Raw genomic sequence first — 16524 nt, forward strand, 5'->3', positions numbered from 1 at the left:
ATTCCAACTTCTTGTAGCCATCATGCTATCCCCTTGTTTTTCTACAAGATTACAGTGATTTCTAGTTGAAGCAAGAGAGAGCATGAATCGTGGAGTAAAACACCAATGAGTTGGCAACTACCCTCTGGGTGCGACCACGTCCTCCTACCACCCCACTACCCCACTAGCCCTAGCGCAACTTAGTGCTAAGGCCTTATATAGGAGAAGTTCTGAATTGGGAAGCCAACTTCTAGCTCAGGGGGGGTTCATATTGCTCGCCAAAGAGAAATGTGCGAGGTTGTGGCATGCTTTCATTTGTCCAAAAGAGAAGCAAATTTTTCCGAATCGACCTCATCACCTCGGAAATGCAAGGCATTCATACTCTTTTCCCGCGTGTTGTGTGAATGCTGGAGTGCGAAAAAGGTGGCGACGACTGGCTCACTGCCTATGCGCAGTCTGAACGCTCCCTTATGCCCATTGTCCAGCCTCAACCGGGCCCACTGCGACCCCTAAAATGCAGATGATGATACGCCATCACTAGAGCACTGCATGGCCCGAATTTCAACGCTCTCTCACTCTAGTCTCTCTCTTTGCTAAATTTGGGCTCTCAGAACCCCCGTCTTTTTCAAACATCTAGTTTCAAAATCTCTACTGCACCTCCGAGCTTCCCTCCCTCTGGACTCTCGACAGCGCACGGACCCAAGGACCTCTCTCGCACCTCTTCCTCCTAACCCCTTCTCTCTCTCCTTCCTTCTCCTTCTTACGAGCATCAAACACACACACACACACACGCACGCACGCACCCATGCATTCATTATCTTGCTCTGCATGCATGCGTTCCCGTTCTTGCCAACGATCAATGGCATTTGGTGACCGAGCAGGAATATTGCCTGGTAAGCAGGATTTCTGATTTGTTGCGCGTCCTTTGGAAGTAATGTGTATGCTTATGACATTCTGACTACTTGCGTAGGTGAGTAATTGCAATGCTGTGCTTGGTTCGCCATTACCATCTCAAAAAATTTGTATGCGATGAGAGGAGACACAGTTTTAGACCTGGTGGTCTTTCAGCTTACGGCCCCTCGCACCAGGTAGAGAGAGAGAGAGAGAGAGAGAGAGAGAGAGAGAGAGAGAGAGAGAGAGAGAGAGAGAGCGCTCATAACAATGGCAGCTCTCTCTCAACAATGGCAGTGAGAGGTCAAATTGGTCTACGTGAAAGCTTCTCTTGAAACAAAAAAACTTAAATGATGTGGCTATCATGTGCAGTATGTATAACCCCTGTGTGCTCACTCGTGTCTCCTGTAGCGTGCTACAAATAGAAGAGAATGTTCAACTAGGGAGATCACCATGTCCATTCAAGAGATCTGTTGGGGTGTAGGATAACGTACCTAGACCCATACGGCTGGATAAAAATTAAAATACGTCGACCGTGTTTGACCTGTAGGACCAACAGGATACACAAAGTTCTGCTGCATTCCACTTTGGATTGCCAAAAAGGCACAAAACAACTCAATTTCCAACCACTTCCAAGCTGAATCGTTGGGTTTTGAAATTTTGCAGTGGTTGCCTTTCCGTCTCTATCATTGCCCATTTCCTCTACTTCAAATTACAGGACTAGCATGGTTGGCCATATGCTGGCCAAGATTTATAAGCTAGTCTTGAAGTCCAAGTTAGAGCACATATGTAGATGGAGTGCGAGGGTCTCAGAGCACTCGGACAGGCGAGCCTTAGAGAGTACCTTTCTACGGTGAATTACCTTTTTACACTCAGTTGCATGCTAGAGCATGCTAGGAGCAGAGGCGCCTTCTATGGATTTCTGCAGAGTGTTTTTGCTTCTCGACTCTCGAGAGAGATTGTTCAAGTGGCTCCTATCCTTGGGGGACCCATCAAAGGTGATATGGGGCACATATCTCTTTGTCGGAGAGAGTCACTTGCAGAGTATGCTTCCTTGGAAGACTATCAAAAGGCTCTGCGAGCATCGGTGGTGTCAAGCAAGGCTACCCCTTGTCACCGTCTCTCTTTGGGCTATAGGAGGTCGCAGATTACATACAGAGTAGAGGTGGGACTGGCACTGAGATTAGCAGCACACAGGTCCATATTATGCTGGATGCTGAAGCCTGACGATATTGTTTTGATATCCGAGTTACAGGAGGGATAAGTGCAACATTTACATGCGACACAGGCCTCACAATGAAGCTTGGTAAGATCAAGGTTATGATCTTTCAGGCACTTCAGCTCAAGTACAAAGACGATCATTCTTCACCTATGAGTACCAACAGGTAGAGGTCTCAGATTTGTGTATATCTGAGGATCATCTTTTCCAGCAGGGTAAGGGGGTTCTCTATGCTATAGGCATCTCAAGGCTGTTTGACACGAGTGTACTCTTCATTGACCATGCTTGAGAAGCAAGAGCCACACACGCACTGTGTGTTGGCGCTTAAACACGAGCTTATGCTTCGTTGGCCATGCTTGAGAGGCGGTGTTATTAAACACATTTCCAGGAGCCACGGATGAATTGCTAGCTCTCTTGACACCCAAGGTGACAACAAATTACAACATTGATGTATGTAGCCCTTGTTTGGTCACAAGGACTATCAACGCTCTCATGGAACAGGCTAGAGAGACCCCACATTTTGCTGCTATTTGTAAAGAGTAGCAAATGATGAACCTGACAAAGATAAGGAATCACACTAATGCAAATAACCCTTCCGGTTATCAATGCCAAGAAGAGCGAGTTTTTCTTGCCGGAGATACACTTCTTGGGACACATTGTCTCAGCAGCAGCAAGAGTACAAATGGACCGGGCCAAAATTGAGACTATCCGGCGATTGGCCAGACTTGAAGAATGTTCATGAAATTAGAAGCTTTTTGGGCTTGTGTTGTATAGTTGAGCTAGAAACGCCTTTTTCTTCCGTCGTACCAAACGCAGAGAGAGAAAAAATAAAATAAACTGTTATATTAAATGTCTTCAAAAGGCCAAAATGACCTATGAGACCAAACTGATACAATCTTGGTGGATCTAATCCAATGTCTGGGTACAAAAATAAAATGTTTGGGTACAAAAATAAAATGAAGTAAAAATGAAGTGGAAGTGAAGTAAAGTGAAAGACTAAAATCATCATCCTCATCATCATTATCAGTGCCCGAGGATGCTTGGCATTGGGCGTTGTTCGAGAAAGTACCGCATTGATCCTTGAAGAGCTTCGTCAATGTCCGCCTCTGTAAATACTCGAACTGGACGTCTCCCATGTCGTGCTAGAATAGTCTTGATCCTTTGATGGAGCCTCCATCGATGTCGTGGTCACCCTTGTAGACTTGGGCGTCTAGCTCTCTCAAGCTTAATGGCTCCGTCAACTAATATACCTCTCGTATAAGTGCCCTCTAAAATCTGTTGTGAGGCATACTCATCTCGCTGTTGAGTCCTTGCTTCAAAGAAGTCAATAATCTCCCCCTACGAGTGTCTCCCATTGCGTGATCTCCTAAGAGACTCTCCCTGTGTTTGCGTAGCTCTAGCAAAAACAACCCGAGGCATCTGTGATCTTGATATCTCATGACTCTAGCCAATGGTCCAAAGCTCTCTCTGAATAGACAGTGAAAGTGGCTTCGTATCTCATAGTATATCGGACAATGACAAATGTGATGTAACTGTGTCTCTAGCTCTATATGACACAACTGGCATATCCTGGCCCCTGTTGGTACTCTCCTAAATCTACCAGTCTCAATCTCTAGCCGATGCGATGATGTGCGCATCTGACCAATAGCACATCGTATCCCATAGGATAAATGAGTGTTCATATAGGTCGGTCTGATCACATATCCATCTTTTGTTAGCTGGAGAAGATGCTCTCTATAGAAAGTGTCACAAAATGATGATGTGGCAACACTGCGTGGACACACACACTTTTTTTGCAAATCTGCTTTGATTAATTTACAAGTGGGAAACCTCAAAGCGAGGAAAACCCACGAAAAGAAAGGGATACAAAAGACGGAACACTATGAGGCTCCGAAGGCTAGAAACAGTCAAAGTAAATCCTGTAGGCATCAAGAGTGATGTCTCCAGCGTCATAGGCAAAATGCAGTGCTTGACCAAGAGATAATTTGAAATAGGGAAAGGGGTCAACAAAAGTGCCCTGGAACATTAAGGAGTTCCTATGATGCCAGATGGCCCACATAGTCCAAAATCTGACCCAGGTGAAGAAGACCGCAAACTGAGATTGTGGTGACCGAAGCACCCCAAAAAGCCAAAATCGTTTGTGAAAAGAGCCGGAAGGAAAACGTAATCGAAGAGCAGTCGACACTTGCCGAATGAAGGCTCTGGAGTGACGACAACACCATAGTAAGTGTGGCACGGTCTCCTCAACTTCAAGGCATCTGGGGCAGCGGGAAGGCGCAATATGCCGAGCATGCAACACATTGCCAACAGGTAGAGCTCCCACAAGAAAACACGTTCCTTCAAAGGCAGATGACTGCCAAATGCGAGACAATGTGTGTTGCCACCACAAGGATGACTCGGAAAGCGACCACAATTGATTACCTCGATGCACAATCCATACATTAGACTGAAGGATGGCATAGACACTGGCAGCTGAGATGCAGTCCAATCTGGTAGTAGCTAGAGTCCAATGAGAGAAGCGAGAGTCCACCTCCAGAGGAGGAATAGGTGAATGAGCAGCAAGCATCCTTTGAATCTCCCGCCAGAGAGGAGAATAGTGAAGGCCCAACCGAAAGCGGGAGATGGCATCATGGAAAGAAAGAACATAACCCGAGTCATCCACCTGATGCACCTGACAGATTCCTTTTTGGGAAAGAAAATACGCTTGGCGAGGAGACCGTTGAACCAAAGTCGAAGCAAAAACCCTGCTCCAATGCAGACTCTCCAGGCGAAGATAGTTACCCCTAGAGGATTGTCGACCATCCTAAGCCAAATGCGAAGTGACAACCTTCCAATCAACAATTAGAGAAGAAGTAAATGGACATCCAGGAATGTGTCCTTGAAGCTTCCCAAAAACAACATCCCAATAAGTCGGTTTTCAACGACCAAAAGAAGGGGTGACAATGTGCGCAGACAAATTTGTGACCATAGTTTTTTCTAACGTCAACCATGCGGCATACGCGGGCGGGTATGGAAGCCCGCCACAAGCCCGGTTCAGACCCCCTGAAGATTCCATACGTGGGATACCATACGGCACCCTAGAAAAGACTAGAGAGTAGCACAAAAACCACAGAATACAATAAACCACTCCTTGGTATATTGTAATAGCACTATAGGGCAAAGGGTTCGCACATGGGCGAAATGCCCATCCGGCTCAAAAACACCCAAAATCTGGCCAGTTTTTAAAATCGTTGCCCCACGTATGGAAACCCCAATCATACTTCAATCGGGCTCGTACGCGTCCGGAAGCATGGTTGGCCAATCATGCGCGTGAGAAAAAAACTATGTGTGTGACCATGAGAGCTCAGGGTTGCTGCTGCTCCACCAAAACTGGCAACAACATAGCTTTCCAAGCCAGAAGATGACGTCTCAAGTCCAAAATATTCAGCCCTCCTAGCCGCTTGGGAGAACACAACTTGCCCATAGATAGAAGCCGAAGGCCCCTCTTGCTAGACGAGGTCCGCCAAGAATGCTCTAAAATATTGGACATGAGGGATTGCAAACGCAACCGAGGCCAAGATAACAAAGGCAAGTAAAACTGCACATAAGCCACAAGGATGCATTGGACAATCTTGAGACGCACATGAAGTGGCCACGTGGACAATTTCCAATAATTCAACTTGGAATGTTGACGTTGGATCACCCAATCCAGTTTCTGCATAGCCGATACATTCCAACCTAGTGGATAACCCAAATGGCGAACCAGAACATGTGGAGGAACAATCTTCCCATGCCACAATATCTTATGCCAGTCACACTCTTTCAGATAGCTTGGATTTGCAAAAGTTAACTTTGAGACCTGCTGCCAATCCAAACAAGTGAAGAGTATGCATAATCTGCTGTACATCATCATAGCTATTACGAGGCATGAACAAAGAGTCATCCGCATAAGCCTGACCAGCAAACTGTTGACTAGAAGGTAAAGTCAGGCCATGTAGCCTACTAGTGGAGGTCAAGGAATCCAAATACATAAACAAGGGATGAGTAGCGATCGCATAAAGCAAAGCACTCAGAGGGCAGCTCTGCCTTACCGACCGTCCCAAAGGCCAAGATTCTGTAAGAAAACCATCCAACAAGCCTGCAGAAGTACTGTATGCATACAAGAAAAGCACGACACGGGATAGCCTAGGCCCAAAGCCCAAACATCTCATGGTATCCGCAATGTAATCCCAAAGAACAGTATCAAATGCCTTTTCAATGTCGACCTGCATGATTAAGACATCATGTCGAGTATATTTTTGCATATTCCATACCAATGATGACATTCGCGAGGTTATTAGTAATTTGACGTTGCGGAATGAAGCCATATTGAGATTGATGCAAGCCTTCATGCAGAAAGCACTTGAGTCGGTTAGCAAGCATATTTGCCATTAACTTATATACCACAGGCATAAGCGTAGTAGGCCGCCAATGTGAGAATTCTTCACACAATGCATGCTTAGGTATCAGCTTGAGCAAAACTTCTTTCCAAGAGGAGGGCAGTTCCTGTTTTTCCCAGGCTGTATTCATCATGAACAATAGAGGCACCTTCAAATACTCCCAGAAAGACATGAAAAATTCCACAGAGAGACCATCCCAACCAAGAGCTCTCCATCGACCCAAATCAAGCAAGCTGGCATACAATTCCGACTCAATGAAAACAACTTCCCAGTCTTGAGCCTACCGCATCGAAAGAATGGAAGTAACATTCGATAGAAACATGTGACGTGCTTGGCGAGCTTCTCTCGTAGGAGAAGAAGGGGCCTCAAAAATCTTGCCATAATGAGAGTGTAGGGCTAGTGCTAGCTCTCGGAAAGTGGAGGTCCACTCTCTGACGGTAATTTAACTCTCCGTATAGCTTGAGACTGCCTCGAGTGATGCAAATGCTGAAAGAATTGTTTAGAAGCACATCCTTTATCTGCAAAAGCCTGTTGATGAGCTCGAGTTTGCCATTTGGCCAATTTCTTGTAATCATTGTGCCTTAATATAGCGCGAGCAGAAAACAACTCAGTCATTTGGGCTTCAGTAAGAGAAGTATGATTAGCCAAGTGCATTAATCGGCTACAAGCATCCTTTGCCTGGTTAACCTGATCCCTTAATTGTAACAAATAATCCCTGCCATAATCTTGTATAAATGATTGAACACGCATAACAAAACGGAACCAGGCTATGTCCATGTCAACATACATTTGGGAGAGCAAAGGCGGGATGATATTCACAATCATAGTGCGAGAAGGCTCATGCTTGAGATAAGCATTATTGATATGCAAAAGTCTCTTCTTGGGTAGGTGATCATTGACATCAAAAGAGCCAAAACGAAGTTTCAAGCATACGGGAAAATGATCCGAGAGACACATAGCATAATCAATCCTCATCTCGCATACAAAGTCATCATACTGTTGCATGTGAAAAAGATACCAGCGATCCAGCCGAGCGCGATACATAAATTGAGCATTGTGTTGAAAAGTGAATCCAGGATTAGTTGGATGCAAAAAGGGCCACAAATCAAGCCCATTACAGGTCGACATAAATTGGTCCCATGATTGTCGTTCCATATGAAGCATGTGAGAATGGCCAGTAGTATTATCCGCAAGGTTTAGTGCATTATTAAAATCTCCGCAGAGAAACGCATTGGAACGCCAACAATAAGAATAGATAGCACTCCACAACCGTGCCCTATCTGCAGAAGCTGTGTATGCATATAATCCTCCAAATTCGATAACTTCCCCATTAACAATACATTGGATGACCATCCATCTCCCAGCCGGGTCATTAAAAACCAAGGTCGGGAAGAGTTCATGTCGAACAAGCATAAGCACTCCAGAATGGCCAGCTGATCCTGCATAAGCTATCCAGTAGCCTGCAAAGTAAGAAGTCTGTCTTGCAAATTGATGCTGTTATGCTCTTGAAGAACCACAATATCTGCTTTACATGTATGTACATAGTGCCAGGTAAGCCGCCATTTGTCTTGATTACATAACCCACGCACATTATAGGAGATGCAATTCAAAGAACTATGCATTCTATATGGTATATATAGTGGACGAGGAAACAGGAAAAGAAAGGGGGGAGAAAACTCAAGTATCAGTGCCCATCGACACATCCTCCCCAGTTGTAGGTGTCTGAGAAGGTGGGTCAAGACCTGGACGTGGATAGTTGAAAGTAAATGCACCTTGCGATGAAGAAGCTTCTCCGGTAACAACTTCCTTGTAAGAGCGAACCACCTTGTTCCAGGCTCCAGTCAAAGAAGTGTTGTCATTACAAGGGAGTTTTTTCCGAGCAACATTCTTCAAAGGAGGCACATAATTACGAGAAGATGCCGGAACACGAGGTGTAGCAGCTTTAGTGGGTTTCTTGGGTACTAGCCAAGTTTGAGAGGTCGAAACCTGTTCTTTTCCTTTGTCTTTAATATTTGGAGAAGTAGCAAGTGCAGACAATTGTAATTGTTTCGCCTTGCCTTTAAACGCCCCAGTTGTGGGGGAGGAAGGTGAAACTCCTTTAGTTTGAACCTCAGCAAAAGATTTCGGAGGCGAGCGAGGTTGAGGAGCAGGGACGGTTGAAGGAGGTGGTTGCAGATTTGGTTCCGGACATTCGGACTGCATATGACCAAATTTGCCACATCGGAAGCAAGAATTTGCAAACTTGCCCCATTTAAGCTTAAATGGGTGCTTTCCAACCACTACATCCCCGGAATCGATCAAAATACCTGTTGGAGTGGGGATATCCGTGTCCCACAGAATACAAAAACGGTTTGTGTTTGCTTCCAGCTTAGGAGGGAAAATGACTTTGCCAGTTGAGCAGCCAACAAAGGAAGAAAATGACGCCAAGTGCGAGGAAAGTTGATCACCTCAACCCAGACGGGACTCTTGTGACGAATGAGACTTTGATAGTCCTTGGTAAGGGCCCAGGGCAGCACATGAGTCATTTGCGTATTGAAGAAAAGAGGAGACATTTCCAACAGAGCATCCCGAGCATCCATGTCAGCCAGCAAGACTTCGTAGAACCCTCGTACGCCAAAGTAAACCCTTCGGACTGCTTGCCGTTTGAGTAGGAAATCAACCCATTGGCCTACATCCCGAGCCGCAGGCATTCTACCCGGAAAAAAAAAAATCACCGTATTAAGTGCATATTGAGCAACAGGATCCATAAGCTCCTGTATAGGGATGCGCACTTCCATGACAGGAGCGGATCCTTCCCAGGCTTGACGTGCATCCTCGAAGTCCTCATGCAAACATTCTGTGATAAGACTCAAAGCATCCATCTCTGAAGTTTCCATGGCTTTCCGACGCTTATATATACACTGATCAGTTGAATCCATATGAAGCTCTCTCACACACACACACACTCTTTCTTTTGGAGGTTTTTGATATATTACTGCTAGAAACACAGACAGACACACACACCGGCTAGCTGTACAGAAACACTCACATCTCTCTCTCTCACACAAGATGATGGAAGGATCGTGTGCAGGCGAAATCAAACTTCAACCCTCGGCGCGCTGTAAAGGGCCTGAACAGGGTAGATGTTGTGCAGAACAGGGTCGCGCGACAGACGAGTGGCCGAAGGATTCACCACACACCCAAATCCCCCACGAACATACACACGCACCCGACACACACACACACACACACACACACACACACACACACACACACACACACACACACACACACACACACACACACACACACACACACACACACACACACACACACACACGCGCGCACAGGCTAGCTATACAGAAACGCTGTCGTTGGAGAACCTTCGGCCCCTCACACATACTACACACACAGTAAATTTAACCCACACTATAGGTATCACACATTGCACGTAAAACACCTGTAGGTCTACAACCACGCAGGGGTACCCAACTGTCTTCTGTAGCAGGAGGTGCCGAGTCAGAACAGAAGGGTGCAAACGCTGCGACACATGCTAGGCACTTGTAGGCAGCAAGATCGCATTAGTAAGTACGCACAGGCAGGACTGAGCACTCTGAGGACAAACTGCTGTGCAGATGGCGATCAACCCATAGGGGTGCAGGCTGAGCAGGGCGTAGGGTGCTGTTGCGCGCAGGAGATCCACGCTCCACTGTCGCTGACGAATTGGCTGACAGTTGCTCGCTACTTCAGCTCTGAAGGGTCGTGTTCTCTCTCTCTCTCTCTCTCTCTCACACACACACACACACACACACACACACACACACACACAATGAGCCTACGGCAAAACTGCCACGTGGCAGCAATACGGACTCCTGCAAAAGGCGTTGGCAGGTGGATGTGGAAGAATGTATGGAAACCCGTATTTTGTGCTGGGTGATGACTTGCCAGTCTGCACGGATTTCCACAATTTGCGATGGTGTTTTTTGGCAGTTTTTGAGGACCAGTTGCTTTTGGAGCAGTTTGCTTTTGAGTTTAACGGCTTTAGGGGCTTTGCTTTTGGCATCCCTTGTAAGAATAAAAGAAGCCCAAGGACTCACTTTTCAGGGCATTTGGACGCAGAGCCTGAGAGGCGAGGACCCACGGGAGTTGTACTTTGATCAAGCATTAATATAAAAAGAAATACCGAAAGGGGTGCCAATCTTTGGGGCCAATCTCTTTGGCCACGGGACTATGTCGGGCCGTGTCGACCAAAGTGAATTGTGATTCTTAAAGTTGTGAAATATTTCAAGTGATTCTCTCGTGTGTCGTGCCAGATTCTCGACTTGGGGTGCCTACGCCTGTGAGAGTGGTATCAGAGCACGGCCGATTTCTCTTCTATTGGGAAATCCGATCCTCTTACCACGACACACATGGGCTCAAACGACAAATCCCACAAGGATCATACAAACCCTCCTGATACTTTCGAAGCGAGAGGCAGTAGAAAATATGAATGGATTAGCAGATTATGAATACGGGCCATGTCACAAGATGGGCACCATGTGCCAATAGAAAAGAACAGACTGAACAAACTTTTAGCACTTCAATAACAACTGAACTGAGAGAGAGAGAGATGACACGCGACACAGAGTGGCGAAATTCCACCCCAGAGAGTATTCGCTCCAAACCTTGGCGCCCCTTTCGGTATTTCTTTGTATTGCATCAACACAATACAAGCCAGTACTCCACGCTTTGCACCTTCTCCTAGAAGAGTGCCAGAGAATGTAGCCCTAGCCTCATATTTAAAGACCCTAGGCCCAAAAGGAGTTTACATGAAAAGCCTTGAACTCAAAAGCAGTTGGCCCAAAAGCAGGTGCTCAAAAGCTGCCAGCGTAAATCACGGAAATCCGTACAACTGCCATTGTAGCACAAATAGTGTGTCGTGCTCTCTACAGTGGGTGCTCCTCAGTGCAATGTGCGTGACAATCTCACTCAAAACAAACTGGAAAACAGGAAACAATAGACACAACCGAGCTCATAGAGACACACAACAGCAGAGCAGACCACAACAAATGACTCGACTATCTCAAAGAACTGATACAGACTCTGGCGTGGCAGCACACTCAGCTCCAGCCTAAGACTCTCAGGTACAATGGGGTGTCGAGGCTCAGATGTGCAGGGATGGTGAAGACGTGCTGTGTGTATCGACTCACTCTAGACGACTCCGTAAAGATGCCCATGACCAAACCGCTACTACTCATATATACAACCCTAAAGAGCCACCAACGGCTCATAAATGACCGCACCTAAGTCTATCTCCACTGAGTGGTGGTGGTGACCTGGCCACGATGTCCGGTAGACCACCGTATCCTTGCCACGTGTCACTGCCTAACGAGTCCGTCCAGTGTGAACCGACCAGACCAAAGACCTACTGTAAAATCCAAACTGTACTAACTGTCGTGTGAAAGTGACACTGTAGCCTACTACAGCCACGTCAGCAGTCAGCGCAAAACTTGAAAATCCGTACCGTCTGCCAGGTCATCATGTCGGCGCAAAATCCGGGTTTTTCCTATAGTTGTGCCACGTCATCAACTCTCCACGTTGTCTTCTGTGTGTGAGGGTCCAGCTTTATTTAAATGCCTTTATGTCACTTGGGCCCCATCGGACGGGGTGCCATAAGTTGGTGGGAACTTCAACTTCTTCAGCTGCTTCTTCTTAGGGTTTAGGCCCCTCAACCGGGATGTGCACAGTGGCTCCGTTCTTCAGTGGCTTGACACGTTAGTAGTTTGTGACATCTCCCCTTCTTGAAAGAAAGTAAAACAACTCAAGTCAGCTCAAAAATTTTTGAGGGTCATTCCGAGGGACAATTAGTTTGCTCTTTTTGTTAAGGAGTTGGCTTCTCCTTTCGGGCTCTTTTGATGAAGGAGTTGGCTTCTCCTTTCATCCAGATCGGAACTCTTGATATTCCGGCGTATTAAAATTGGCCATCACACCCAGACGACACTGATCTTCCACGGGTGTCTTGATGCACTATAACTACATACTCAGGCAATCTCATCCAATTAGGAAAATTTAGTGGTTGGCACATCACAATGCAACACAAATGCTCACATATGCATGTTACAAGACACAGAAACATAAAGTCGCCGATGAACACTCCCCCCGCAAATAACTATTCAGGTCTGGGCCACGAGTTGTTCAACGACTCCCTGATCACTCCTCTCGCAAATAACCTAAAAAGGTCCGGGCCATGAGATATAGAGGCCTTTTACAACCAAACGCCCCCCAGATCGTAGTATGCGTCGCTTGGAGGTGCTGAGAGGAACGACTTCTCAGACTTCTTAATACCCCCCCCGTAAATAACCACAAGGGTCCGGGCCATGAGTAACAACAATAATACTCCCCTCCTAAATAACCACAAGGGTCCGAGCCATGAGTAAAAACAACACTTTTCAAACATTTCAATACTCCCTCCGCAAATGACCACAAGGGTCCGGGCCATGAGTATGAACAAGCATTCTCAAACATCATTTCTCAGTACTCCACCCGGGTGTAAAATCACCAATCATTGCAACTAGTATTAAAACCAGAGTCAAACAATTCAAATGGGCACCAAAACAGGTTTAAAACAGATACCATCCATTCCAAACAGGATCACCAAACAAGTTCTCAAATAGAATTCAAACCTAAAAAGCAATCTCGACATCAGTCGAGCTCGAAAAGTCGGTTGACTTTCCATCCTGAAACCTGCACCAAAAATTAGGGTTAGGTTTCTTCCATAGGTCGTAGCCAACTGCAACATGATCCACAAACTCTTGAATAGTCGAAACAAGCCTCGACAAGCAATGTTCCTATGGCGGTGATGGTAGTCCCAAGACCTGGCAATCACACTAGACCTCCAAGGTTTTTAGCTTGAAAAGAGACACCTACTTAGAGATGTCGAGAAATTTCAAGTTATAATCTGCTAGGGTTTCCATGGCAAGCATTTCAAGATACCGCACTTTGCCAGAAGTTGCACTTCGAAGAAAGATGTAACTTTGGGCAATTTTTTTTTTGAAAGCTTGCCAAGTCCTTGGAGTGTGCGGCTTGGTAGCTATAGACTTCCACCGCTGCATGTTACTGCCTCTGAGAAAAACAGTAGCTCGAAGTTTCTATGGCAGGCATTTCAGGGTACTCCACTTTGCCAGAAGTTGCACTCGGAAGGAAGATGTCAGAAACCATATAACTTCGGGCAAATATTTTCTTGAAAGCTTGCCAAGTCCTTGGAGTGTGCGGCTTGGTAGCTATAGACTTCCACCACTGCATGGCACTACCTCTAAGAAAAACAGCAGCCCGAAACAAATCTTGGATCCTTCTCTTGCAAGTGATCTTTTTGGCTTATGCCCTAAAAGACACGAGAGATGCAAACGGAAGCGCACGCGATGCGCGATGAAGTAAGGGTGGGGGGGACTCATTCTCTAGCATGCTTCCTGGAGAAGGTGCACAGCCTGGAGTACCGGCTTGTACTGTGTTGATGCAATATAAAGAAATAGCGAAAAGGGCACCAAGGTTTGGGGCCAATACTCTCTGGGGTGGAATTCTGCCACCTTGTGTTGCGTGTGCTCTCTCTTTCAATTTAGTTGTTATTGAAGTGCTAAAAGTCTGTTCAGTCTGATCTTTTCTATTGGCACGTGGTGCCCGTCTTGTGATAGTGGTATCAGAGCATCAGGCGTATGCTTTTCTGAAAGCATACCGGTCCTACAAAACAGCAGACAGAGCAAACTAGAGACTACTGGAATTTGATTTGAAGTATCTTCGTGCTTCGACCCTAGACTGTCGACCCTAGACTGATTAGCCTCTCCCACCCTTACTTCATCACGCATCGGGCGCGCTCTCGTCTTCACCGCTCATGTCTTACAGAGCATAAGCCATAAAGATCACTTGCAAGAGAAGGATCCATATTTGTTTCGAGTCACTGTTTTTCTTAGAAGCAATGCCATGCAGATGTTGATGTCTATAGCTTGTCGCACACTCCAAGGACTTGGCATTGGGCAAGCTTCCAAGAAATTGTTTGCCCGAAGTTGTATGGTTTCTGACATCTTCCTTCGGAGTCCAACTTCTAATAGAGTGGGGTATCCTCAAATGCTTGCCACGGAAACCCTAGCAGGATACAACTTGAAGTTTTTGGACATCTCTCACCAGGTGTCTCTTCTCAAGCTAATAACCTTGGAGGTCTGGTGTGATTGCTATGTCTTGGGACTACCATCGCCGCCAGAGTAAGATTGTCTGTCCAAGAGCTGATGGACCATGCTACGGTCGACTACGATCTTATGGAAGGAACCTAACCCTAATTTTTGGTGCAGGTTTCAGGATGGAGAGTCAATCGACTTTTCGAGCTCGAGTGATGTCGAGATTGCTTTTTAAGTTTGAATTTTGTCTCAGAATCTGTTTGAGAACTTGTTTGGTGATCTTGTTTGGAATTTGTTTGAAATGGATGGTATCTGTTTTGAACTTGTCTTGGTGCCGATTTGAAATGTTTGAATGTGGTTTTAATACTGGTTTCAATGATTGGTGATTCATTTGGTTTCAATGATGCGTGGAGTAGTGAGTCATTTGGTCCAATGATCAGCAACTTATCTACATAAAGAACCACAATGAGAAGTACATCACCCTCACGCTTTACATACAATGTGCTTTCTATTGGACTGTTATGAAAGCCTTCTTTGACCCAATGGTGTCAGCTTTCGCATACCAAGCACGAGGAGATTGCTTCAACCCATACAAAGCCTTGTTACATTTGCACACTTTGTCCTCTTGTCCTTTCTTGACAAAACCGCGAGGCTGCGTTACATAAACTTCCTCAAATATGTCACCATTCAAGAAAGCAATAACAATGTCTGATTGATGTACATCCCAACCAAAATGAGCTGCCAATGCACATAGAAAACGCACAGTAGTCATACGACAAGTGGGAGCAAAGGTCTCTTCATAATCTATGCCTTTTTGTTGTGCATAACCCTTTGCAACAAGTCGAGCCTTATGGCGATCGATCTCACCATCCAGCTTGCGTTTCAACTTGTAAACCCACTTTGTACCAATGGCCTTTTTGCCAAGAGGCAGATCACATAAAGTCCACGTGTCATTTTCTATAAGTGCATCATATTCTGATTACATGGCAGCCATCCAATTTTTTGAATTCTGTGCTTCATCAAAAGACAGAGGCTCCGCAACATCATGTAAGCTAGACACAGCCAAAGCATAACAATTTGATGCATAAGATGCATGGCAAGAGCCTGAACGAGTACGACTAGACAAAGGTGCATCCAATTTACTGTCACGCAAAGTGTGCATCAGCCATTTTGGCATACCTCTAGCCTCCTCATTTTCAGTCCTTTCCTCATCAAGTACATCATGTACATTTGCATCGGTAATAGGCTGATCTGTAACATTTTCAGAAACCCCCATAGGCTGTACATTTGCCTCATTGGAACTTACATTCGTATTTCCACCACTGAAAAGAGGCAACAAAGTGTCATAAATGTCCTGTGAGCTTACATTACTGTCTCTAGTACATGACAGCTAGGGCTGAACAGAATCTTCCACAAACACTACATCCCGTGAAACCAGAATACGTTTTGTTTGCTGATGATACAATCCGTAACCTTTGCTTTCAGCACTATAACCAACAAAAATACATTTGACAGCCTTATCATCCAATTTTCTGCGCTGTGTTTGTGGCACCAAAGCATATGCCAAACAGCCAAAAACACGCATGTGCTCAATAGAAGGCTTTCTATCATGCCATGCTTCATATGGAGTAATAGACTGCAAAGCTTTTGTAGGACACCTGTTTAGTACATAAGTGGCACACATGATGACCTCAAGCCAAAAAGAATGCGGCAAAGCTTGATTTTTGACCATACATCGTGCCATTTCTGTAAGTGACCCGTTTTTCTCTCAGCAACACCATTTTTCTGAGGCGTATAAGGCACTGTACATTGGTGTTTTATCCCACGCTAGCCAGAAATGCATTAAATTCATGAGACATATACTCCCCCCCTCTATCGGAACGGAGGGTGCCCA

At 45.7% G+C, this 16524-nt stretch overlaps 1 protein-coding gene across 1 annotated transcript in view; it reads left to right on the plus strand.

The window, feature by feature from the left end:
* The first annotated feature begins 573 nt into the window (after nt 1–573).
* Nucleotides 574–16524, plus strand: part of LOC147443345 (uncharacterized) — a 53727-nt gene continuing 37776 nt past the window's right edge. Inside the window, exons 1-2 of the mRNA XM_086529226.1 lie at nt 574–872; nt 950–1067. Of these exons, the coding sequence (XP_086385352.1) occupies nt 1009–1067 (59 nt within the window). The 5' untranslated portion in view covers nt 574–872; nt 950–1008. The remainder of the gene's footprint in view (nt 873–949; nt 1068–16524) is intronic.

This window comes from Adiantum capillus-veneris, chromosome 14 (assembly GCF_014529385.1).
Source record: "Adiantum capillus-veneris isolate H3 chromosome 14, ASM1452938v2, whole genome shotgun sequence".
Taxonomy (NCBI): Eukaryota; Viridiplantae; Streptophyta; class Polypodiopsida; order Polypodiales; family Pteridaceae; genus Adiantum; species Adiantum capillus-veneris.